At 43.4% G+C, this 24,169-nt stretch overlaps 1 protein-coding gene across 2 annotated transcripts in view; it reads left to right on the top strand.

Annotated features, from left to right (window-relative positions):
* Positions 1–4,347: 4,347 nt before the first annotated feature.
* Positions 4,348–24,169, top strand: part of DTD1 (D-aminoacyl-tRNA deacylase 1) — a 107,462-nt gene continuing 87,640 nt past the window's right edge. For both annotated transcript variants that reach the window (XM_060124092.1, XM_060124091.1), the window contains exons 1-3: positions 4,348–4,478; positions 9,649–9,739; positions 11,454–11,689. In XM_060124092.1, coding sequence (XP_059980075.1) covers positions 4,436–4,478; positions 9,649–9,739; positions 11,454–11,689 — 370 coding nt within the window. In that variant the 5' untranslated portion in view covers positions 4,348–4,435. The remainder of the gene's footprint in view (positions 4,479–9,648; positions 9,740–11,453; positions 11,690–24,169) is intronic.

The following is a 24,169-nucleotide window of genomic DNA, read 5'->3' as shown; positions in this document are numbered from 1 at the left end:
AGTAGGTCCCATCTTCCTTGCTAGTGACTGGGTTAAGCATGGTCATGTGATCTCACTCTGGCTAGTGAAACTCGAGGGGCTTCTGGGCAGGGTGTCCCAGCCTCAGAGGAAGCACTAGGAGGCGATAGTCTCCTGTACTTCTGAACATTGTGTCTGGATAGGATGCCCAGTACAGCCACAGCCATACTGTAAATCTATGACCCCCTGTTAGTCAAAAAATCAAGTTCACACCTGTATTCATTCAGCAATGTTATCTGAGCTTCAGGCAGTGTGCTAGAGGCTTAGGATAGAATGGTAAGCACGAGACACTAATAGAGCAAATTATCTATCGGGCACTGGAGTGATTGGAAGTTGCCAGGAAAAAAAAAAAAGCCGCCAGAAGATTATGAGGGAAAAACCATAGGATAGCGATGGAGAATAATGGGGAACCAGGACTCTTAACTTTGTGTGGTCAGAGAAGTTCTCTCCGATGAGGAGGCGTTTAAGCTGAAAATGAAAGGAAGGAGGGGAGCGAGATGGACAAAGAATGGGGGAAGAGCATTCGAGGTGGAGGACCAGCAGATGCTGAGGTCCCGAGGTAGCAACAAGTGGATTACCTGAGCAATTAAAGAAGATCAGAGTCTGGAACGTGAAGACTTTATATTCTAGAAACCACTTTTACGTCTTATGGAGAATGGATTGGGTGAAGACAGAAGTGGCAGTAAGGAGACCACTGAACAGCTGTAGTAGATGCAGGTGAGAGATGACGGGCCATGGAGCAGGATGGCACTGGGGCTGGAGAGAAGAGGGTGCGTGGGGTTCGTTTGGGGGAGTCAGGAGGTTTGTTGATGGACTAGTTACTCAGGGAGAGGGAAAGAGCAATCATGAGTCACTTATGGCTGGAGGAAACAGTGGAGCCATTGATTTGAATCAGGGTGGCCCAGCTGGTGGAGTGTGGGGGGCTTGGGGGGATTGCAATTCAGTCCTGGCACTAACCACCCAGACTTAGCACAGACCCTGCAAGTCTAAGGGCACGTCCCCAAAAGGGCAGCTCTCAGTTCAGTTGCCAGGCGCACCTTGGGGGTCGCCAAGCCACCTTTACTTCCGACCAACTGGCTACAAATTTGGGAGTTTTTTTATGAGTCCTACAGGTTAGATAACTTACTGCAATGACTCACTGAACTCAAGAAAGCCTTATACTTACAGTTTTATTATAAAGGATACAAATCAGGACTAGCCAAACGAAGGAACACATCAGGCAAGGTCTGTGAAGGTCCCCAACAGAGAGCTTCACTGCTCTCTCGGTGGAACCAGGGTGCAGGTTCCTCATCCACGTGTTCACCAGCCAGGACGCTCTGCTAAGGTTCAGTGTCCACAGCTTTTATTGGGGTTCCATCTCATATGCACAACTGATGGGCTCATCTGCTGTGTGACTGAACTCAATCTCCAGCCGCATCCCACCGCCCCTCCTCAAGGTCCCACCCTCTAGCCACATGATTGGTCTTTCTGGTGACCGGCTCCCACCCTGAAATGTTTCATTAGGAACTCCTATCCCTTGGGAAATTCCAAGGATCTTAGAAGCTCCATGCCAGAAACACAGAACAAAGACCAAACTCTTTTTCATACGGCAGGGGTGAAAAGCCTGAATCCCATTTTCAGTCTGTTAATTTGGTTCATGGAAGTGGAGAGGTCAAGAAGGCATTTGGAAGCACAAGCACAGAGGATGTGTTGGGAATGGAAATGAAAATGTGCGAGTCAATGGCACAAGGTGGAATTCAAAAACATGAGGAGAGTGGCGATTTAGAGGGCAAAGGAGAGCGTGCAGAGGGAAGGAGGCACCGCAAGAGGGGCTGCTGGGTGCTTCTGCCTCCTGATACTGACCTTTTCGAGCTCAACAAATATGTAAAAAGAATCCTGGTGTTTTGGTATATTTTTAAAACTTTTATTTTTGAAATAAGTTACCTTCACTTATAGCCCAAGTGGTCAACATTTTACTTTGCTTTATCACTCTCTTTATTTTCTCTGTATATATCATTCTTCACCAGATCTGAAAGTTGCAGATATGTTGTCCCTTTACCCCTAAGTACATGTGTGTATTTCCTAAAAACAAGGATGTTCTCTTACATAAAAATCAGGAAATTAATATTGGTTCAATGCCATTATCAAATCCAGCAGTTCTCAAAGCGTTCTCTGAGATCCTCCTTAGAGGATCTTAGATCCTTAGAGCTGAGATTTCCACCTATTTTTATAATAATATATAGACAATATTTGACTTTTTCATTCCTATTCTTTCAAGAGTGTACAATGGGGTTTTCAGAGGCTTCATGGTAAGTCATGATCTCATTGCTCTAATGTCAGTATATAATGGATTTATTATTGTCATTTAAAAAATTATCATAAGTCAATATTTAACAATTTTTCTAGGTTGTAATTTCTAGTACAAGTAAAAATCTTAAGATATAAGCTATTTGGGGTGTTCAATAATTTTTAAGAATGTAAAGGGGTCTTGAGATCAAAATGTTTTGAGATATGTTGATTTGATGCAAAATTAAACAAAAATATTTACCAATTGTCCCAATATGCACTTCTTTCTTTTTATTTTTTTCTGGCTAGGATAAAACTCAGTTCATGCATCACATTTAGTTTTCCTGTCTCTTTAAAAGTCCCCTTTAATTTGGAACAGTTCTTCAGACTTTCTTTTTCTTGACATTTTTGAAGGATCCTTCTAGTTATTTTGTAGAGTGTTCCTTAATTTAGGCTTGTCTGATGTTTCTTCATGATTGGATTCAGATTCTACATTTTTGGCAGAAATACCACAAAAGTGACATGGTGTCTTTCTTGGTGCAATATCAGAAGTATATGATGTTTGTTTATCTCATTACTGGTGATGCTATCTTTGGCAATTTAGTGTGCAGTATTTAACACTCAAGTATATTAGTATAGTCTTTTCTGGCCAAATGACTCTTCCTTGTTCTCCATTTGAAGCTTTTTCTTGTAGGAGAGGAAAAAGGTTTTCTCACTCTCTTGAGGTCCCTGGCTGGGTCTGAAAATTAAAGTGACAAAGACAGATGAACAAGAGAAAAGCATACAAATTTATTTAAGTTTTACGTGACGTGAGAGCCTTCATAAGGAGATGAAGACCCAAAGAAACAGACCTGTGTAATTTTTGTTGTTAGGTTTGACGAAGCATGAGTAGTCATGGAGGAACACGATAGGTTAAGGAATATGAGGTAGGCAGAGTAAACTGGGGGAAATTTAGCAAGGCCTGTTGGTTCAGATTCTTCTTGGTGTGCTTTTGTCTTTGGAGATAAGGCTGCTCCCTCCCTTCCAGTACAGATAGGGCACCTCTCACATTTATGACCTGTTTCAGGACAAAAGGGTGGGAACCTGGGACCCTCTACCTGAACGCTTGCACCTGGACAAACATTTCCTACAGCAACCAATACAAAGAAACTATAAGAGACTGCAGATAACTGCACCCATGCACAGTCACAGGGGCAGTTATGAACAATAAGACACAAAAAGGCCACAAACCAACTGCCATTTCTGAGTTGCCAGGAGGAAAAGCAGGGTAGAGCAGACCCAAGTTTGGTTCGGGAACATCCTCAACTCCCTCCCTCTACACCCACCAGCACTATTAGGCTGTAAGAAGAAGACACACTGAGAAGGGCTTGTTTTTATCAGTGATAATAATTTGTTAGGGTAATACTTGTACAGTCCTTTGCAGATTTCTAACACTTTTGCACAGTATATATTATTCAAATCTTCTAACAAGTCTGGGAGAGGGGCCAAGTATCAGTATTAGAGGAGGAATTACAATTACAGAATCACGTATCTGCACACTGCCAGGACGCGGCTAGGTCAAATGAATACCTAAACAGTTAAATGGCTATTTTAGGCAGCAGATACTCTCCTGTCTGGTTTCTGAGGAGTTACAGAGGCAGGAAAACAAGGGAAAAAGAATTTGGGAGAATCTGGGGGCAGAAGGGTGGAAACATGGAAGGAGGCACACGATTAGGATTAGTATTCAGGACAAAGCTGGGATTCAGGGATGACTGTCTCTCAGGCCGGGGTTTGTGAAAAGAAACTGGGGCAGAAACTACTGTCTGGGCACTAGTGAGTCGGGCTGGGGTGTGGGGACGGGGAAGGGGGTTGCGGGACTCCAGCGTCCGGGCGGGGCTCATCTAGCTGTACGGGGGACATGACCAAGAGTGGGCGGGGCCGGACCTAGAGCGGGCGGGGCCTCTCGCGGGGGCGGGGCCACACGGAGGGCTCAGATGGGCGGGACCAACCTGTGGTGGGCGTGGCCGACGTGGGCGGGCCGTCGACTCGTGGGTTCAGGGGGTCGGAGCGCGCTTCCAGGTGTCCCCGGCAGAGGGCGCGGGCAGCTGCGCAGCCCGCGGAGTCCCGAGGCCGGAAGCCGCGCGGCGCCGCCCCGCTCGCCCCAGCCGTCGCCATGAAGGCCGTGGTGCAGCGCGTCACCCGGGCCAGCGTCACAGGTCAGTCGGGCGGGGCCGGGACGGGCTGGTCGCCCCCGGGCCGCCGCCGGCCACGCGCGAGCCCGGCCCCCGCCGCCCCGAGTCCCCGCCGTCCCGGGGCGCCGTCCACGGGCTGCAGGGTCTACGCTTAGTGTCGCGGTGACCGCGCCTCGTCGTCTTCTGCAGCGTTTCCTTTAGTCCGGAGCGCAGGTGGCCTCCCGCATCCCCCGAGCGTCCCCCGAGCATCCCCCGGCCCGCCCTTACACGCGGTGTTAAACAGACGACGCGTGGGAGCGTTTCCGGGGCACACACCCCTTCCCCAGCCTTCTGCCCCGCGTCTCCCTTTCTTGCCGGTTTTCTCCGTGTCCCGGTTCACCTGGAGCTTGACTCCCCTAAGGTGCCCGCTCGTGACAGGTGCTCGTAGGGGTGGGTTCTGACCGTGTCTGCCCACGTGACCCGGGTGGGAACCCAGGGGATCCAGGATGAGATGTTTCTCTTTTCCACCAGTTTCATGTGAACCGAGCCACGCAACCATCAGTCATGGCTTGAACACTGCGGTCTAGTTTGAACATCAGGGGTCCAGATGATTAATAGGTAGAAGGAAGTCCTTTTAAAAGCTCAAGCCAAGATAAGCAGAAATAGAGACACAGAGGTAGAGAACAAACGAATGGACACCAAGGGGGAAGGGGTGGGTGGGATGGATTGGGAGATGGGGATTGACATATATACACCTACACTATTGATACTATGTAGAAAATAGATAACTAATGAGAGCCTACTGTACAGCACAGGGAACTCTACTCAGTGCTCTGTGGTGACCTAAATGGGAAGGAAATCTAAAAAAGTGGGGATATATATACACATATAGCTGATTCACTTTGCTGTACAGCAGAAACTAACACAACATTGTAAAGCAACTATACTCCAATTTAAAAAAAACCTCGAATGAATATAGTATAGATGTTAAAATTTTTTTGAATGATTAACTTTACATTGTCTTCTAGTCTTTCCTATTTTTATTGGCAGAATTCTAATATTGTTTCAGTTCAAGTAGTTCTAGATATCCTTTCCTTCAAGCCTATACCAAATGTGTGTTTCTATGTCCAGGAGAGTATAAATCTAAGAACGAAACAGCAAAATCCCCTAAAGAAACAATCAAACTCAGTAAAACCATATATTTAGATCCGAGATTCTACTTTTCAGTCCTGGCTAATGATTTCTAAGCTGTTCTGATAAGTGATTTTGGATATCGTCCTGGAGTAATAGGGAATAGTATAGCTCTGGGATTTATGAAATTTTAAAACAAAGTGGGCTTTTTTTTTTTTTAGTATTTTAGTTAATATGTAACTTCACTAAAACTGGGAAAATTCATAGATGAAAAGATTTTCTTGCTTTTTTTGAGAAGAATCTTGCAGCCTGCCCTATGTGGTCATGACGGCCAGTGAACAGACTTTGGAGAATGTAAGTTTTGATCAGAATGGAGAACTCTCCATTGTGCTGATCTGGAATATCAAAAACACATTTCTGTGAGATTAGCTGAATAGTTTGAATGATCTTACTTTACTATTTAAGTTGTATGCTTTTAGTTAAAAACAACAAATTAACTGTCTGAAGGTGTTAATAAGATGGAATTCTCCCGCGGTGCTGGAGGAAACTTTGAGTTAGCCTTGCCTTCTACTTGCATTGTAATGGGGAGAGGTTTTCTGATTCCTTTAGAATGTGACTGACAGGCTTCACTTCCATGTGGCCTTTCTCGAATGGCATTTCATTTCAAAGGTTCTAAAATGTCACTTCCAGTTTTATAGGTGGGACAGTGTTAAGAGTCACATATTACGTGGCAGCTCACTTGATGAGCTTGGTCAGGCACATTTGATGCCTTAGCGTGGCTATTGTGATAATCTGATTTTAAAAGCTTTATGACAGAACACTTCAAACATGTTCATGTGGTTACACACATGGAATAGTACAATAACCCCCATGTCCATCACTCAGCTTTATAAGCCGAAATCTGAATAGAATCATAGAATGTTGGGAAGCGATTGGTTGGGTTTGAATGCGTTAATTTGTGAGCTGGTGAATTCTTCTCAAAGAGGAAGTCTTGGGTGATGCCACTATACGTGGCGTCAAATAAACATTGACCAAATAGCTCAGGTCTCTTCTAGCCCTGTGACCTTTTGTCTAAAATGGTGATTCTCAAGTTTTTCCCCTTGGAAATCCATTTGTCTATAATAAAACATCCCTTTAACCTCCTAATTCTTCTGCCTGAAGGAGGGACAAAACTTCTCCAAAATAAGAGAGCGAATTGTGTCATCTCAAGGCTTTGGTGCATAATTCATTTCTTATTAGGATAATACCACATTATAAAAATATTGAAACTGTTCAAATAGTGATTTGAATCACTTCAAATAGTGATTCTATTTTTGAGAATCTATTCTAAGAAGATAATCCTAATTATAGAAGAAGCTTTAGAGGGGTGAACAGGTGGAGCACAGAGGATCCTTAGGGCAGTGAAACTACTCTGTACGATACTGTCATGGTGGATACGTGTCATTACATTTGTCCAAACCGATAGAATGTCCAACACCAAGAGTGAGCCCTCATGTAAACTGTGGACTTGGAGTGATAATGAGGTGTCAGTGTAAGTTCATCATTTGGAACAAATGTACCATCTGGAGGGGGACGTTGATAGTGGGGAGACTGCATGTGGGGCTGAGGGCATATGGGAAATCTCTGTGCCCTCTGTTCAGTTTTGCTGTGAACCTAAAACTACTCTATACATGAAAGTATATTTAAAAAACCCCAAAACTTTAGTGTATAAAGATTTTCACCACAGTGTTACTTATTGAAGTGAAAAATTTTAAAACAAGCCATTTATCCAGCCAAACAGGATGGTTAGTCCATCCATGGATGGAATGCAAATGTTCCACTGGATGGGCTGCAACTATTAAAAGATGCTTAGGAAAAGCTCATAATGTGGAAGAATCCTTGTGAGATGTTAAAAAAGATGAGACACAAAAATTTATACACAGTATTACTATGGTAGTTGAGAACAAATATGAAGTAAAATCTGTGAATAGAGGAAATATCAGAAGGAAATCAGTAACATATTGAAGTGCTTGTCTTCGGTTGTTCTTTTTGCTTTCCTGTTTCTTTTATTTTTGAAAGTTTTTCTATACTGCATGTGCATTACTTTTAATGGTGGACATAGTTCAACCATCATTCTTTTTTAAGTTTTTAAAATATACCCTGGGGAAAATTTTAAAAATATCTTGATATTGTAAGAAAATAATATTGACTTACTTAACAAAGCCACAGTTTTCTAGAGCACTGCAAACAGGCAAGCAACCCCAGTTGTTTACTGCTTATGTCAGGATAGCTGATTTCTGTTTCAGATTTTGAGTCAGTGGCTCAAAGGATAGTAAATCACTCATAGTCCATTATAAAAAAAGCAGCACAGAAGAAAATATTAAAATATTTGTGTTTTCTTAATCATAAAACTAAGAGAAGTTAAGCTTTAATAAGAATTATTTCAGGGACTTCCCTGGTGGTCTAGCGATAAGACTCCGTGGTCCCAATGCAGGGGGCTTGGGTTCGACCCATGGTCAGGGAACTAGATACCGCATGGCGCAACTAAGATCCTGCGTGCCGCAGCTAAGACCGGCTCAGCCAAAATAAATAAATCAGTAAATGTTCTTTAAAAAAGAGTTATTTCAGGAACAAACTGATGCTCTTGCTCGCCTCGTGTCTGTCAGATGGTCCCTTGTCAGACACCTGCAGGGAGAGGGTTTCTCACTCTTCCCTTAGCTTGCAGGATGTGGCAACATGGAACAGTCTGTGATGCCTTGTTGGGTATATTTGTAAATATTATTATCTAGCAGAAGCAAATAACAAGAAAATGGCAGAGTTGACCTTTCTCCTGATTGGAACAGTAGGTCAGTATACGATAAAATAACCACACATCAATAATCAATGAGCTTTGGCAAAAAGTTGGCCAAAAAAATTGAAAATTATGAAGATCAACATTTGAAATATGGATTTAGTTTCACCACCATAATGATGTGTCTTGACCTAAGTACTGTGCCAGCACTGAGATACCGTCTAGTGGTAGAGTTTACATTTGACGCCAAATACCTATGCAAATGTTTGGAACAGGGATCTATGTTCAAAGAATTTTTTTTATGCATGGGGTGCATCGCTCAAAATGATTTGGAGGTCATTGGCTTAGAATGCAATCTTAGTAATAAACTGGGAAATAATAGAAGTTTGCTGACTTGAAGTTTAACTTTTATTTCTTTAAAAGTTTATTCATTTATTTTTAATTAATTAATATTTTATTTTTGGCCGTGCTGGGTCTTCGTTGCTGTGTGCGGGCTTTCTCTAGTTGCCGCAAGCGGGAGCTAGTCTTCGTTGTGGTGCGCAGGCTTCTCACTGCGGTGGCTTCTCTTGTTGCCGAGCACGGGCTCTAGGCGTGCAGGCTCAGTAGCTGTGGTTCACGGGCTCTAGAGCACAGGTTCAGTAGTCGTGGCGCACAGGCTTAGTTGCTCCGTGGCATGTGGGATCTTCCCAGACTAGGGCTCAAACCCGTGTACCCTGCGTTGGCAGGCGGATTCTTAACCACTGTGCCACCAGGGAAGCCCCTGGAAGCTTAACTTTTAAACTGTGTTTTTTATGTATGATATATTTATCTTTTCTGCAGTAAGTAGAGAAATCATTTCTTTATTTTTATGACATAAATGTTTTCCATTGTGCATTGTGTATTATGTTATCAGGTTTGCTGATTTCCAAGAAAAGCAGGCATCTCCTTTTTGAGAATTACCATAGCTGAGCTGGATTCTCTGGGGAGAAAAACTTTTGTTGTTACAGACGGGCAAACTCATAGAAAGTTTCAGGGGTCTCAACCAAGGTAGCACAGATGAAAACGTGGCCTGAAAATCCCGCGTAATGGTTGTTCACTTCACAACTCATTCATTCCAAATGTAAAGTCAGAATGGACAAAGTATGATTATCATACTGCATCGACGTAACCCCTTTCATGTTTCAGTACCTACTGACTTTGGCAAAGAAGTTACGAGAAGTATGTGTGATGTTCAGACTTTCCTATGGATGCTCAGATGTGCTTCACGGCACCTGTTTGCTTTTCCCTTTTGTTTCATTTCCCTTTTGTCTCTTTTCCCTTTTGTTTCCTTTCCAGTTGGTGGAGAACAGATAAGTGCCATTGGACGGGGCATCTGTGTGTTGCTGGGTATTTCCCTGGAAGATACGCAGAAGGAACTGGAGCACATGTAAGAGGCGGATTTCCACGTCACTGCCTTTCTAGTGGGACATGTGCTGGTCATCTGGCTGGCTGGCTAGCTATTTAAATAAATTATACATATATATATATATATATATATATATATATATATATATGGAACTTCCATAGTATTTTGCTCCTATAAAGTGAGACTCTGTCAGTTTTACCCATGTCCCTTTTGATGCAGTGTGGTTATTTCTGTGTCACAGATGGGGAGAGCGAGGAAGAGCCGTCACCCAGTAAGTCAGCGACAGGGCAGGACCACAACTTAGCCTCTGTCCCTATTTGCTGCTGCAGCCTTGAACCATTCCCTTGGTGTGAAAACCAAGCCTCTTTTCATAGGAATGTGTTATGTTTTCAGTTTGAGCAGTATGATCTGGGCACTGTTTACACGTGTTAAGAATGCCCAGTTGTTCACCGTTCACAATAGGATCTGGAGCTCAGAGAGGTTACATTACCTGCCGAAGGTCATGCACACGTCCTTAGCAAAAAGCCTGACTCCAGGTTAGAACCTAGGCCACCTGGCCTGGAAGCCAGTGCTCTTTTTACTAAGGTGGGAGGTTTGTCATTGCTCTTGGCCCTTAGTACAGGCAGCCTCCCCTCCTCATGTTCACTCTCCCCCGCACCACTTCGCACACGTACTTCAGATGCTTGGATCCATTTTCTCTGCCCCTGGTGCCCAGAGCCTACATGTGACGGTTGCCCAGTTGTCCCTTTTGTATTAGGTTGAAAACCAGACTTGGAACCAAGCTCCTGCTGAGGTGTTGATGACTAGTTCAATAACACTCACGGATGTTGGTATTTTAAAAGCTGTCCCCTGGATTCGCAAAGAGGGAGCGAAGTGGTGTAGTGGTTAAAAGCCGGGGGACTGGTCTGAATCTCTCCGTGGCTCTGACAGAATGGAGAGCTAGTACCTAACTCGGTTAAGAGCAATGACTCAGCATTAGGCAGACCTGCTGTGGAGAAGGGGTGATGAATAGCGCCCACCGCAGAGGGTTCCCATGTAAGGTGTCGGCGAATGAGTATTTGTTCAGGCTTTGAACATGTCTTCAACATCATCCAGAAAGGTGGCTTCAAATGGTGGAATTGCACCTTTCACGGAGGTAGTTCTTTGTCATTCGTCTCAAGTCTGATCTTATAAATGCTACCTGGTCCTCCTCCTTGCCAGGGTGGCTGTCCTTTGTCATCCACGTGTATAGGGAAAGCCCCGCTGGGGCATAAGGAGCATGTGACATAGTTGTCAAGGTGTCTTTCCCCAGATCGTTTTGCATATCTGCAATGACCATGAGTTTTCTCCAGGGTATTTGCTGAATTGTTCATTTTGAGAAGTTCCAAGAAAGGGTATAAAAGCGGGGCATCATTTATTCCAGTGTAAAGATGGAATTCTGTAAAAAATCAGAATTGAGCCCATGTTTTGACACATCCGGTTCCCACCGGAAGCTGCTGCGAGTTGGAGGGGCTGACAAAAAAAAAAAAAGCAAATCGCCCATCAACGCTAAGAGGTAGGACTATTATTACCCCTATTACAGATGCAGAAACTGAGGCACAGAGTAGAAAGTAACTTGCCTGTGGTCACCCCTGCTGTAAGTGATGGAGCCAGCACAGTGTCCCTAGTCAGCAGGGTGCTTGTGACATTTGGGGGTGTGGGTGTGTCTGGGGGGCTTATGATTCTTCAGGTAGCGCTCACCCCTGTTTTCCCCCAGGGTCCGGAAGATCTTAAACCTGCGTGTGTTTGAGGATGAAGGTGGGAAACACTGGTCGAAGAGCGTGATGGACAAACAGTACGAGGTGCTGTGCATCAGCCAGTTCACCCTGCAGTGCGTCCTCAAGGGGAACAAGCCCGATTTCCACCTGGCGATGCCCTCAGAGCAGGCGGAGGGCTTCTACAACGGCTTCCTGGAGCAGCTACGCAAGGCATACCGGCCGGAGCTTGTCAAAGGTAGGCGGGAGCCCAGCGCCCAGGAGGGCGTCCCCTGGACACTTCCTGGCAGGGGAAAGGCAATCTGCAGATGCAACATTTCCTTTTCCAGAAAGTTCACTGTTTACGCTTATTGCTTTCTTAAAACAGCATAAGGGCCGCTGCCGCCGCCGCTCTTGTGCGTGTCCTCTGAATGCCCCTGTACCGTTTACCCTTCTTTATTCTTCTGTCCACATTTGGAATGTTTAGCAACCCAGCAGTGCGCTTGATATAGTGGTGGTTCATTTCGGTTGCTTATCCTGCCCAACAGAGAAATACACCTGCCAGACGCCAGTGGGAGCCATGTGTCATTTTAAATTTCTAGGAGCCGTATTAGAAAAAAGAAAAAGAAACAAGTGAAATTAATTTTAAAACTGTAATTCATTCAGCCCAGGATATCCACAATATTCTGACTTCACCCTGTCGTCAATGTAAAGAGTTATTAATGAGGTAACTCACGTTCCTTCTTCTTACTGAGGTCTTTCATTCTCACAGTGCATCTCGATTCAGACCAGCCACATGTCCAGCGCCTGGTGGCCGTGTGTGGCCCTCGGCTGTCATTTGGACAGTGTAGGCTTAACGGCTTGTTGTGGGGGCTGCCAGCCTAGCCTGACTGATCAAGATTAAGCCTAGAAAACGCCTGAGAAGCGTGGGCCTGGTTTGTGGGAGGATTATGAATCGGAACTTATGAATCTTCTCAAGAGGGGGTGTTTCTAGTCTGTTTTCATGTTCGTAGTGTGCTTTTCCTTCAGAGTTACTGGGAAGCGTATTGAGCCTCCTTTGGTGACGCACCTCAGGGTGTGAACTTGCTCAGCAGGATGTCTGCTTCCGAGTCTGACTGCAGCTGCTCCTGCTGCTGTCGGACTCTCGTAGCTGTTGAGTAGTTGTTAATAGTTGACTCTGTAGTGTTTCCTACACTTTAACTTTCTCTCAGTGGGTTTGACAAGCCCAGGTCCCTTTGTCATCGGGCCTGTTTTCAACCGTAAGTAATAAAAGTCACGACATGACTTTGGAACTCTGTAGCAGAGCCCCACATCTCGGAGGGTCGTCAGCTCCTCAGGTGGCTCTGTGTTCTGAGGAGTGATGTTCCAGCCCCCACTGGTATTTCCTTTCGTTTTAATTCTCCTCTTACTTGTGTCAGGTGTCCGTTTACCAGCAGGACAAATGGATTCTATGTGATCAGGACCCTCCCGCCTTAAATCAAATCCTGCTCTTTACTTGGGTCCTGGTAGAGCAGAATATATTCGCTTCTTCTGGGAGCATCGAAGTTTAGAACTCCATTGACACGTCCGATCGTGGATGTCCACTGGGGTCCTCTGTCCGTCGTGGCTTTGCTGCAAACAAGGTTCTTCCCAGAATTAGCCATTAAGTCAAGTGCTTTGAATAATAATTTTTCTTGGTTGAGACAAGGATTAATGCTGCCAGCATTGCCTTCTCTGCTTGATGTTTATAGAATCATCCCATTTCTGAGTAATCTCAGACATATTTGGGGATGCACTGAAGTCCTTTGAAGGATGAGCAGAAGGAATATCATGAAAGGCTTCCCTGGTGGTGCAGTGGTTAAGAATCCACCTGCCAGTGCAGGGGACACGGATTCGAGCCCAGGTCCGGGAAGATCCCACATGCCGCAGAGCAGCTAAGCCCATGTGCCACAACTACTGAGCCTGTGCTCTAGAGCCCACGTGCCGCAACTACTGAAGCCTGCATGCCTAGAGCCCGTGCTCTGCAACAAGAGAAGCCACCGCAATGAGAAGCCCGCACACCGCAACGGAGAGTAGCCCCCGCTCGCCGCAACTAGAGAAAGCCTGCGCGCAGCAACGAAGACCCAACACAGCCAAAAATAAATCAATTTATGTATAAAAAAAGGAATATCATGAAAGCACAGGTGAGGGCCCTTTCCATGGGAGAACAGTGATGGTCGTGAAGGAATGCTTGAGTGAAAACAAAACCACTTTCGTCTAAAGCCTTAAAGAGGAGCGTTTTATTATTCAGTGCTTTGTGTTCCTAAAAACACCTTTTACGTTTTGAAAAAAATCTGTATTCCATCCAGGTAATTATATGAAGTGCCTGAAGCAATGTACTGTAAACAGTATAATTTTATAATGGATCAGAATTTAAGCTCATGGGGTATGATACCTCTGGTCATTTTGATGAAAAATCAACATGAATTATGCCACGGGTTTTCATCAGAATTTATTTTCTGCTCCTTTGGGCTTTCAGAGGCACTGCAGTGATTTCCCAGGGCCTCACTCACTCTTCGCCTTTTATCTCCTTTATGGTCTCTAGTGGAACCAAGTGCAGGGAGCGTGTTTTATGTGCTTGCTGTCTTTTGGTAAATTTTGAGATTCTGGCTTCCAGCTCTGGTACGGAAAGGCCTCTGTGACCTGGAGGGAAGATGGAACACAAACTGCTAAATACGTTTTCTTTCTTTTAGGATTTTCAGGACCTCTTTAGTGACTTTAAGACTTAAAGGAGTTTAATTCGAAAATTAAAACATTTAACCCTAACCCTAAAAAATTTTAAAAACTTTCCAGTTTTATTGAGGTATAATTGACCTCTAACACTCCATTAGTTTTAGTTGTACAACATGGTGATTTGATATACACATATATTGTGAAATGATCACCACGACAAGTTAACAGCCATCACCTCACATGGGTTGACAGTTAAGGTAAGGATGCTGTACCTCACATCCCCAGAATTTAGTTATCTTCTAACTGGAAGTTTGTACCTTTTGTACCTGCACCCTCCAACTTTGGCAACCACGAGTCTCTTCTCTGTATTTATGGGTTTGTTTTTTTTTAGGTTTTGTAATATAAGTAAGATCAGACAGTGTCTTTCTTTGTCTAACTTTTTTCACTCAGTGTAAAGCCCTCACGGTCCATCCGTGTCGTCACGAATGGCAGGATCTCCTCCTTTTGTGGCTGACTGGTATCCCACTGTGTGGCTAGACCACATCTTCTTTATTCCTTCATCACCAGTGGACATTTAGGTTGCTTCCATGTCTTGGCTGTTAGTTTAATTAGACATTAATTTTCACTCCCTTCCTCTTTAATGACTGAAACTTTATTTCAAATGTGTATTTAATTTGCTTCTCTTACTTGTTGTTAAGGGCTGGATGGAGGGTGTAAACTCTTCCTATTTCCCCTGCTGAAAGATTCAGACTTTTCTTTTTATCCTGAGTTATTTCAAGTCTTTGGACAGTGACAACAGTGAAAGGATTTTCTTTCTGCCTATACCTGTATCTTCTTTATTATTATTATTATTTTTGTGGTACGCGGGCCTCTCACTGTTGTGGCCTCTCCCGTTGCGGAGCACAGGCTCCGGATGCGCAGGCTTAGCGGCATGGCTCACAGGCCCAGCCGCTCCACGGCATGTGGGATCTTCCCGGACCAGGGCACGAACCTGCGTCCCCTGCATCGGCAGGTGGACTCTCAACCACTGTGCCACCAGGGAAGCCCACCCCTAGCTATTCTTAATTGTTATTTTTCTATATGCATTTTAAAATCCGCTTGTCTACTTCCAGAAAATAATCTGTTATTTTTATTTGATTTGCATTAAATTTATAAATTCATAATTCCTTTGTTTCATGATAATAATTACTCTTAGCATATTTCCTTACCTCCCTTAACTGTTTTTTGGGACAAACTGCAGCCCTGGCAGGACGCCAGCCCTCAGCCTACCCTGGGCCCATGCAGCTGAATGTGGCTGGAGACAAGGTCCACATCAGCTGGCCTCACGGTCATGACCTTGACCTGCAAGGTGGCTCAGCAATTGTGATACATCGGCCTGTTCATTCACTCGACTGTTCTCTCTCCTGAAAGCTCCATCCTCACCTTAGCTATTGACCTTACTTCCCATTTTCCTGAGAAAACGGAAGCACTCAGAAGAGAACTTCCAGAATTCCGTCTGCTCCACCTGCTGGCATCTGCACCAGGAACCAGCCTGCCTTCCTTCGAGGTGGCTGACCCCATGCCCTCACCTGTGCAGGGACTGAGCAGGGACGTTCTTCTGCCCCCTCCTCTGTCTCTGAGTCAGTTTTGCTCCCCCATGCCCAGACCATCCCCACCAGCTTGCAGATCTGCTGTTGGTCCTCCCATCATGGAGACAGCCTGTCAGCCCCACCTCCAGCTCCTGCCCCAGTTCTCTGCTTCACTTGACTGCGTGGTCTGTGGAGGGCTGTCTGCCCCCATCCCACTCCAGTCCGCCTTTGCCCCTCTCACTGCTGTAGCTGCTCTTGGCAAGGCACCATGCCCTCCACTTGGCCAGGTTAGTTCTCATCCTCAGCTCAGCGGCCCATCAGCAGGTTTAGTCCTGTTGCTTCCTCCCTCCTCTGTGGGACAGTAGTCCTTCACTGGGCGTTTAGGACTCCGCACTCTCCTGCTTTTCCTCCTGCTTCACCAATTGCCCCTTCTCAGTTCTTGGTTACTTCTTCCTACTTCCTCCGCTTTGTAACATTAGAGGGCTCTGGCCTTTGAACTTTTCTCATTTACACTGGGCCCTTGGGCATCTTGTCCAATGGCTTTTAAAAGCCATCTAGGGAATTCTCTGGTGTTCCAGGACTCCACACTGCCATTGCAGGGGGCACAGGTTCGATCTCTGGTCAGGGAACTAGGATCCTTCAAGCCGCATAAAAAATAAAATAAAAAAAAAAATAAAATAAAATAAAAAAATAAAATAAAAATTAAATTCTTAAAAGCCATCCATGTGCTGGTGACTCCTGAATTTCTCTTCCAGCCTGGACCTCCCCAGCCTTTTTGTTGCTTTTCTTTTTGCCACGCTGCACGGCTTGAGGGGGTCTTGGTTCCTAGGCTGGGGATTGGGCCTGAGCTCCTATACTGGGAGCACTGAGTCCAAACCTCTGGACTAACAGAGAACCTCAGACCCCAGAGAATCTTAATCGGTGTGAGCTCTCTCAGAGGTCCTCATCTCGGCACCAAGACCTGGCTCTGCCCAACTGACTGCAAACACCACTGCTGGGTGCCTCAGGCCAAACAACCAACAACACAGGAACACAGCCCCACCCATCAAAAAAAGTGAGATGACAAAAAATATGTTACAGATGAAGGAGCAAGGTAAAAACCTACAAGATCAAATAAATGAAGAGGAAATAGGCAATCTACCTGAAAAATCAGAGTAAGGATAGTAAACAAGATCCAAAATCTCAGAAATAGAATGGGGGCATGGATCGAGAAAATACAAGAAATGTTTAACAGGGACCTAGAAGAACTAAAGAACAAACAAATAGTGATGAACAACACAATAACTGAAATGAAAAATACACTAGAAGGAATCAATAGCAGAATAACTGAGGCAGAAGGACGAATAAGTGAGCTGGAAGATAGAATGGTGGAAATAACTACTGAGGAGCAGAATAAAGAAGAAGAATGAAAAGAAATGAGGACAGTCTCAGAGACCTCTGGGACAACATTAAACGCACCAACATTCAGATTATAGGGGTCCCAGAAGGAGAAGAGAAGAGAAAGAGAAAGGGTCTGAGAAAATATTTGAAGAGATTACATTCAGAAACCTAACATGGGACAGGAAATAGTCACCCACAAGTCCAGGAAACTCAGAGAGGCCCATATTGGATAACCCCAAGGAGAAACATGCCGAGACACATATTAATCAAACTAACAAAAATTAAATTCAAAGAAAAAATATTAAAAGCAACAAAGGAGACAAGCCTCTTAGATAGCCTCATCCACCAAAGGGCAGACAGCAGAAGCAAGAAGAACTACAGTCCTGCAGCCTGTGGAAAAAAAACCACATTCACAGAAAGATAGACAAAACGAAAAGGCAGAGGACTATGTAGTAGATGAAGGAACAAGATAAAACCCCAGAAAAACAACTAAATGAAGTGGAGATAGGCAACCTTCCAGAAAAAGAATTCAGAATAATGAGAGTGAAGATGATCCAGGACCTTGGGAAAAGAATGGAGGCAAAGATCGAGAAGATACAAGAAATGTTTAACAAAGACCTAGAAGAATTAAAGAACAAACAGATGAACAATACAATAACTGAAATGAAAACTACACTAGAAGGAATCCATAGCAGAATAACTGAGGCAGAAGAACGGATAAGTGACCTGGAAGACAGAATGGTGGAACTCACTGCTGGGGAACAGAATAAAGAAAAAAGAATGAAAAGGAATGAAGACAGCCTAAGAGACCTCTGGGACAACATTAAATGCAACAACATTCGCATTATAGGGGTCCCAGAAGGAGAAGAGAGAGAGAAAGGACCCGAGAAAATATTTGAAGTGATTATAGTCGAAAACTTCCCTAACACGGGAAAGGAAATAGCCACCCAAGTCCAGGAAGTGCAGCGAGTCCCATACAGGATAAACCCAAAGAGAAACACGCCGAGACACATAGTAATCAAACTGGAAAAAATTAAAGACAAAGAAAAATTATTGAAAGCAGCAAGGGAAAAATGAAAACTTACATACAAGGGAACTCCAATAAGGTTAACAGCTGATTTCTCAGCAGAAACTCTACAAGCCAGAAGGGAGTGGCATGATATACTTAAAGTGATGAAAGGGAAGAACTTACAACCGAGATTACTCTACCTGGCAAGGATCTCATTCAGATTCTATGGAGAAATCAAAAGCTTTACAGACAAGCAAAAGCTAAGAGAATTCAGCACCACCAAACCAGCTCTACAACAAATGCTAAAGGAACTTCTCTAAGTGGGAAACACAAGAGAAGAAAAGGACCTACAAAAACAAACCCAAAACAATTAAGAAAATGGTCATAGGAACATACATATCGATAATTAACTTAAACATGAATAGATTAAATGCTCCAACCAAAAGACACAGGCTTGCTGAGTGGATACAAAAACAAGACCCATATATATGCTGTCTACAAGAGACCCACTTCAGACCTAGGGACACATACAGACTGAAAGTGAGGGAATGGAAAAAGATATTTGATTTCCATGCAAATGGAAGTCAAAAGAAAGCTGGAGTAGCATACTCATATCAGACAAAATAGACTTTGAAATAAAGAATGTTACAAGAGACAAGGAGGGACACTACATAATGATCAAGGGATCAATCCAAGAGGAAGATAAAACAATTATAAATATATATGCATCCAACACAGGAGCACCTCAATACATAAGGCAAGTGCTAACAGCTATAAAAGAGGAAATCGACAGTAACACAATAATAGTGGGGGACATTAACACCTCACTTACACCAATGGACAGATCATCCAAAATGAAAATAAATAAGGAAACAGAAGCTTTAAATGACACAATAGACCAGGTGGATTTAATTGATATTTATAGGACATTCCATCCAAAAACAGCAGATTACACTTTCTTGTCAAGTGCTCAAGGAACATTCTCCAGGATAGATCACATCCTGGGTCACAAATCAAGCCTCAGTAAATTTAAGAAAATTGAAATCATATCAAGCATCTTTTCTGACCACAACGCTATGAGATTAGAAATGAATTACAGGGAAAAAACCGTAAAAAACACGAACACATGGAGGCGAAACAATACATTACTGAATAACCAAGAGATCACTGAAGAAATCAAAGAGGAAATCAAAAAATACCTAGAGACAAATGACAATGAAAACACAATGATCCAAAACCTATGGGATGTAGCAAAAGCAGTTCTAAGAAGGAAGTTCATAGATATACAAGCCTACCTCAAGAAACAAGAAAAATCTCAAACAATCTAACCTTACTCCTAAAGGAACTAGAGAAAGAAGAACAAACAAAACCCAAGGTTAGCAGAAGGAAAAATCATAAAGATCAGAGAAGAAATAAATGAAATAGAGACAAAGAAAACAATAGCAAAGATCAATAAAACTAAAAGCTGGTTCTTTGAGAAGATAAACAAAATTGATAAACCATTAGCTAGACTCATCAAGAAAAAGAGAGAGAGGACTCAAATCAATAAAATTAGAAATGAAAAAGGAGAAGTTACAACAGACACCGTAGAAATACAAAGCATCCTAAGAGACTACTACAAGCAACTCTATGCCACTAAAATGGACAACCTGGAAGAAATGGACAAATTCTTGGAAAGGTATAACCTTCCAAGACTGAACCAGGAATAAATAGAAAATATGAACAGACCACAAGTAATGAAATTGAAACTGATTAAAAATCTTCCAACAAACAAAAGTCCAGGACCAGATGGCTTCACAGATGAATTCTATCAAACATTTAGAAAAGAGGTAACACCCATCCTTCTCAAACTCTTCCAAGAAATTGCAGAGGAAGGAACACTCCCAAACTCATTCTATGAGGCCACCAGCACCCTGATACCAAAACCAGACAAAGATACTACAAAAAAAGAAAGCTACAGACCAATATCACTGATGAATATAGACGCAAAAATCCACAACAAAAAACTAGCAAACAGAATCCAACAACACATTAAAAGGATCATACACCATGATGAAGTGGAATTTAACCCAGGGATGCAAGGATTCTTCAATATACGCAAATCAATCAATGTGATACACCACATTAACAATTTAAGGAATAAAAACAATATGATCATCTCAGTAGATGCAGAAAAAGCTGTTGACAAAATTCAACACCCATCTATGATAAAAACTCTCCAGAAAGTGGGCATAGAGGGAACCTACCTCAACATAATAAAGGCCATATATGACAAACCCACAGCAGACATCATTCTCAATGGTGAAAAACTGAAAGCATTTCCTCTAAGATTAGGAACAGGACAAGGATGTCCACTCCTACCACTGTTATTCAACATAGTTTTGGAGGTCCTAGCCACGGCAATCAGAGAAGAAAAAGAAATAAAAGGAATACAAATTGGAAAAGAAGAAATAAAACTGTCACTGTTTGCAGATGACATGATACTATACATAGAGAGAAAATGCCACCAGAAAACTACTAGACCTAATCAGTGAATTTGGTAAAGTTTCAGGGTACAAAATTAATGCACAGAAATCTCTTGCATTCCTATACACTAATGATGAAAAATCTGAAAGAGAAATTAAGGAAACACTCCCATTTACCATTGCAACAAAAAGAATAAAATACCTAGGATAAACCTACCTAGGGAGACAAAAGACCTGTATGCAGAAAACTATAAGACACTGATGAAAGAAATTAAAGATGATACCAACAGATGGAGAGATATACCATGTTCTTGGATTGGAAGAATCAATATTGTGAAAATGACTATACTACCCAAAGCAATCTAACAAATTCAATGCAATCCCTATCAAATTACCAGTGGCAGTTTTTACGGAACTAGAACAAAAAATCTTAAAATTTGTGAGACAGAAAAGATCCTGAATAGCCAAAGCAGTCTTGAGGGGAAAAAACGGAGCTGGAGGAATCAGACTCCCTGACTTCAGACTATACTACAAAGCTACAGTAATCAAGACAATATGGTACTGGCACAAAAACAGAAAGATAGATCAATGGAACAAGAGAGAAAGCCCAGAGATAAACCCATGCACCTGTGGTCAACTAATCTATGACAAAGGAGGCAAGGATATAGAATGGAGAAAAGACAGTCTCTTCAATAAGTGGTGCTGGGAAAACTGGACAGCTACACGTAAAAGAATGAAATTAGAACACTCTGTAACACCATACACAAAAATAAACTCAAAATGTATTCGAGACCTAAATGTTAAGACTGGACACTATAAAACTCTTAGAGGAAAACATAGGAAGAACACTCTTTGACATAAATCACAGCAAGATCTTTTTTGATCCACCTCCTAGAGTAATGGAAATAAAAACAAAAATAAATAAATGGGACCTAATGAAACTTAAAAGCTTTTGCACAGCAAAGGAAACCGTAAACGACGAAAAGACAACCCTCAGAATGGGAGAAAATATTTGCAAATGAAGCAACTGACAAAGGATTCATCTTCAAAATATACAAACAGCTTGGGCAGCTCAATATCAAAAAAAACCAAATTGAAAAATGGGCGGAAGACCTAAATAAACATTTCTTCAAAGAAGACATACCAATGGCCAAGAGGCACATGAAAAGATGCTCATCATCACTAATTATTAGAGAAATGCAGATCAAAACTATAATGAGGTATCACCTCACACCAGTCAGAATGGATGTCATCAGAAAATCTACAAACAATAATTTCTGGAGAGGGTGTGGAGAAAAGGGAACCCTCCTACACTTTTTGTGGGAATGTAAATTGATACAGCTGCTATGGAGAACAGTATGGAGGTTCATTACAAAACTAAAAATAGAACTACCATATGACCCAGCAGTCCCACTACTGGGCATATACCCTGAGAAAACCATAATTCAAAAAGACACATGTACCCCAGTGTTCTTTGCAGCACTATTTACAATAGCCAGGACATGGAAGCAACCTAAATGTCCATCAGCAGAGGAATGGATAAAGAAGATGTGGTGGTACATGTAATTGAGTTGGCCAAAAAGTTCATTCAGGTTTTTCCGTAAGATGTTATCAAGGCTGAACGAACTTTTTGGCCAACCCAGTACAATGGAGTATTAGCCATAAAAAGGAACGAAATTGGGTCATTTGTAGAGATGTGGATAGACCTAGAGACTCATACAGAGTGAAGTTAGTCAGAAAGAGAAAAACAAATATATTAACACATATGTGGACTCTAGAAAAATGGTACAGATGAAGCTATTTGTAGGGCAGGAATAGAGACGCAGACATAGAGAATGGAGATGTGGACACAGAGGGGGAAGGGGAGGGTGGGACAAATTGGGAGATTAGGTTTGACGTAAACACACTACCATGTGTAAAATAGCTAGTGGGAGCCTGCTGCATAGCACAGGGAACTCAGCACGGTGCTCTGTGATGACCTAGATGGGTGGGATTGGGGGTGGGGGGTGGGAGGGAGGTCCAAGAGGGAGGGGATATATGTATACATATAGCTGATTCACTTCATTGTACAGCAGAAACTAACACAACATTGTAAAGCAATTATACTCCAATTTAAAACAATAGTGTATTTCCTCCAGCTTCTGTTGATAATATTTGACATGGCCACAGTGCACTTAATAAGACCAGGAAATTAACTTTGCTGAAGCACTGTCGAATGAACTACAGACCTTGTTTGAATTCTGCCAGTGTTCCCACTGGCGTCGTTTTTCTGGTCCCAGGATCCAGTCCAGAACCCACGTTGCACTTGGTTGTTGCGTCTCTTCCTTAGTCTCTTCCGGGGGTGACGGTTGTCTTTTGTGGCCACTTCTGAAGGGTGACTTGTTTGGTCAGTTTGTCTGTCCGTGTCCCGCAGCATGTGTTTGCCTGAAGTCTTCTCGACGTTAGGTTCAGGTTGTGCGTTTTGGCAGGAACACCACGGAGGTGGTCTTGTACATTAGATCCTGGGTACCTGCTGTCGATCAGTCTGCTTATTTGGCAGATTTCTCTCTGGTCAAGTTATTCTTTTCCTCTTTGTGTAAATCTCCTGTGTGGAGATACTGTGAGACTGTGCCAATATCCTGATATCCAACACACCCCGCCCACTGATTTTATCTTCATCCCTGGTCTTTGCTGCAGTAGTTATCACTGAGGTGTTTGCCCAGTCGGTCCATCTTTTTAAGTGTCAGCTGTGCTGCCTGGGAGGCGGGGAAGGTCATCAGGGTGCCTTCGTTACCCGACTGTGAAAAAAGCAGGTCACCATATAGTCTTTCTCCAGTTCAAAGGAGCGAGCTTCCCTTGCTAACCAAGTGTTTCATTTTTAAAGGAAGGGGAGTTGATTTTTTTCCAGTGTCTTTTTCTCTAAGTTTTAACCTGGTGAATGCCCTTCCTAATCAGGAGCTGTGCCGACTCACCCTTCACTGGTTACTGCACCGTGTTCCTCTGGTGTGTGTGCCTGTGAGAAACTGCCCACACGTCCCTGTACAGTTTTTTGCCTCTGTATTCAAAGGCGAAAGTGGGCTATGCTTTTTTTTTTTTGTATATCCAGTTTTTATATTAGGGTAATACTAGCCTTGCAGGATAAATTGGAAGGCTTTTCATCGTTTTCTGTTGGTCTGGACCAATTTAATCAACAGGAAGTATCTGTTTTTTTGTTTGTTTTTTACCGGTACGTGGGCCTCTCACTCTTGTGGCCTCTCCTGTTGCGGAGCACAGGCTCCGGACGTGCAGGCTCAGTGGCCATGGCTTATGGGCCCAGCCGCTCCGCGGCATGTGGGATCTTCCCGGACCAGGGCACGAACCCGTGTCCCCCGCATCGGCAGGCGGAGTCTCAACCACTGCGCCACCAGGGAAGCCCCGGAAGTATCTATTTTAATAGATCTTGTCGGACCAGCCCTTTGGGTGGCCTTCCTTGGTCACGGCCCTGGTCAGGATTCCCAGGACCCTTGAGCCCCTGTAGGCAGTTTGCCTGTGTCTCCTATCCGTCTGGAGTTTCAAATGCATCAGGAGGCAGCGTACAGATTTTTTTGCGGGCTGATTTAGAATGATCTCTGCATCTAGAATCATACCCTTTTCTCATTGTGGTTTGT

This window comes from Lagenorhynchus albirostris, chromosome 15, assembly GCF_949774975.1.
Source record: "Lagenorhynchus albirostris chromosome 15, mLagAlb1.1, whole genome shotgun sequence".
Taxonomy (NCBI): Eukaryota; Metazoa; Chordata; class Mammalia; order Artiodactyla; family Delphinidae; genus Lagenorhynchus; species Lagenorhynchus albirostris.
This window is presented reverse-complemented; position numbering and strand designations above follow the sequence as displayed.